A 1,442-nucleotide genomic window follows, 5' to 3' on the forward strand; every position below is an offset into this window, starting at 1 on the left:
AGGCCGCCATGGGATCCACGTCCTCATTGCGGCGGTCGTAATCCTCGTTGGAGTAGGTGCTGAACACCTGGGGGGACGAGGGAACCGCTCAGGCATGGGGGAACCCTACAGGAAACCCCAGGAGTGATGGGGGAATTGGGGTGACCACATGAAACCCCACAGGAACCCCCGGGAGTGATGGGGGAATGGGGGTGACCACATGAAACCCCACAGGAACCCCCGGGAGTGATGGGAATTGGGGTGAGCACATGAAACCCCACAGGAACCCCCCGGGGGATTGGGGCTGAGCACACGAGACCCCACAGGAACCCCCCAGGAGTGATGGGGAATTGGGGGTGAGTGCACAAGACCCCAGAGAATCCCCTGGGGGATTGGGGATGAGCACACGAGACCCCACAGGAACCCCCGGGAGTGATGGAGAATTGGGGGTGAATGCATGAAACCCCACAGGAACCCCCGGGAGTGATGGGGATTGGGGCTGAGCACACGAGACCCCACAGGAACCCCCAGGAGTGATGGGGGGATTGGGGTGAGCACACAAGACCCCAGAGAATCCCCCGGGGGGTTTGGGATGAGCACATGAGACCCCACAGGAATCCCCCGGGGAATGGGGGCTGAGCACATGACAACCCAGAAAATCCCCCGGGGGATTGGGGGATTGGGGATGAGCACATGAGATCCTGGAGAAACCCCCGGGGAATTTGGGACTGAGCACACAAGACCCTGGAGAATCCCCCGGGGGGACTGGGGAAACAGGGGTGAGCACACGAGACCCCAGAGAATCCCCCAAGAGTGACGAGGGAATGGGGGCTGAGCACACGAGACCCCAAAGAATCCTCCAGGAAATGGGGGCTGAGGACACGAGACCCCATAGGAAGACCCCCAGGAGTGATGGGGAAACGGGAGTGAGCACATGAGACCCTGGAGAATCCCCCAAGAGTGCTGGAGATTGAGGTTGAGCACACGAGGCTCCACAGGAGCCACCCGGGAGTGATGGGGATTGGGGTTGAGCATATGAGACCCCGGAGAATCCTCCAGGGAACGGGGGCTGAGCACAAGAACCCAAGGAATCCGCCCGGGGATTGGGCTGAGCACAGAAGACCCCAGAGAATCCCTGTCCCAAAGGGTTTGGGAGGTCCGGGAGTTCTGGATCCCATAGGAGGGATGGTGGAATGGAGGGAGGGATGGAGGGAGGGATGGGTGGGTGGAAAAAGGAAGGGAAGGAGGGAGGAATTTAGGAAGGAATTTAGGAATTTAGGAATTTAGGAAGAAATTTAAGAAGGAAAGGAATTTAGGAAGGAATTTAGGAAGGAATGAAAGAAATTTAAGAAGGAATTTAGGAAGGAATGAAAGAAATTTAAGAAGGAATTTAGGAAGGAAGCAAGGAAAAGGAAAGAATAAATGAAAAGATCCCAAATCCATGGGGATTCTGACCCCCATCT

At 56.9% G+C, this 1,442-nt stretch overlaps 1 protein-coding gene across 1 annotated transcript in view; it reads right to left on the reverse strand.

Annotated features, from left to right (window-relative positions):
* Positions 1-1,442, reverse strand: part of PPP1R9B (protein phosphatase 1 regulatory subunit 9B) — an 8,749-nt gene that overhangs the window by 3,268 nt on the left and 4,039 nt on the right. Inside the window, exon 2 of the mRNA XM_057388868.1 lies at positions 5-67. Coding sequence (XP_057244851.1) covers positions 5-67 — 63 coding nt within the window. The remainder of the gene's footprint in view (positions 1-4; positions 68-1,442) is intronic.

This window comes from Malurus melanocephalus, unplaced genomic scaffold (assembly GCF_030028575.1).
Source record: "Malurus melanocephalus ecotype Western Australia unplaced genomic scaffold, MMel_1.1 scaffold_2649, whole genome shotgun sequence".
NCBI classification, from domain to species: domain Eukaryota; kingdom Metazoa; phylum Chordata; class Aves; order Passeriformes; family Maluridae; genus Malurus; species Malurus melanocephalus.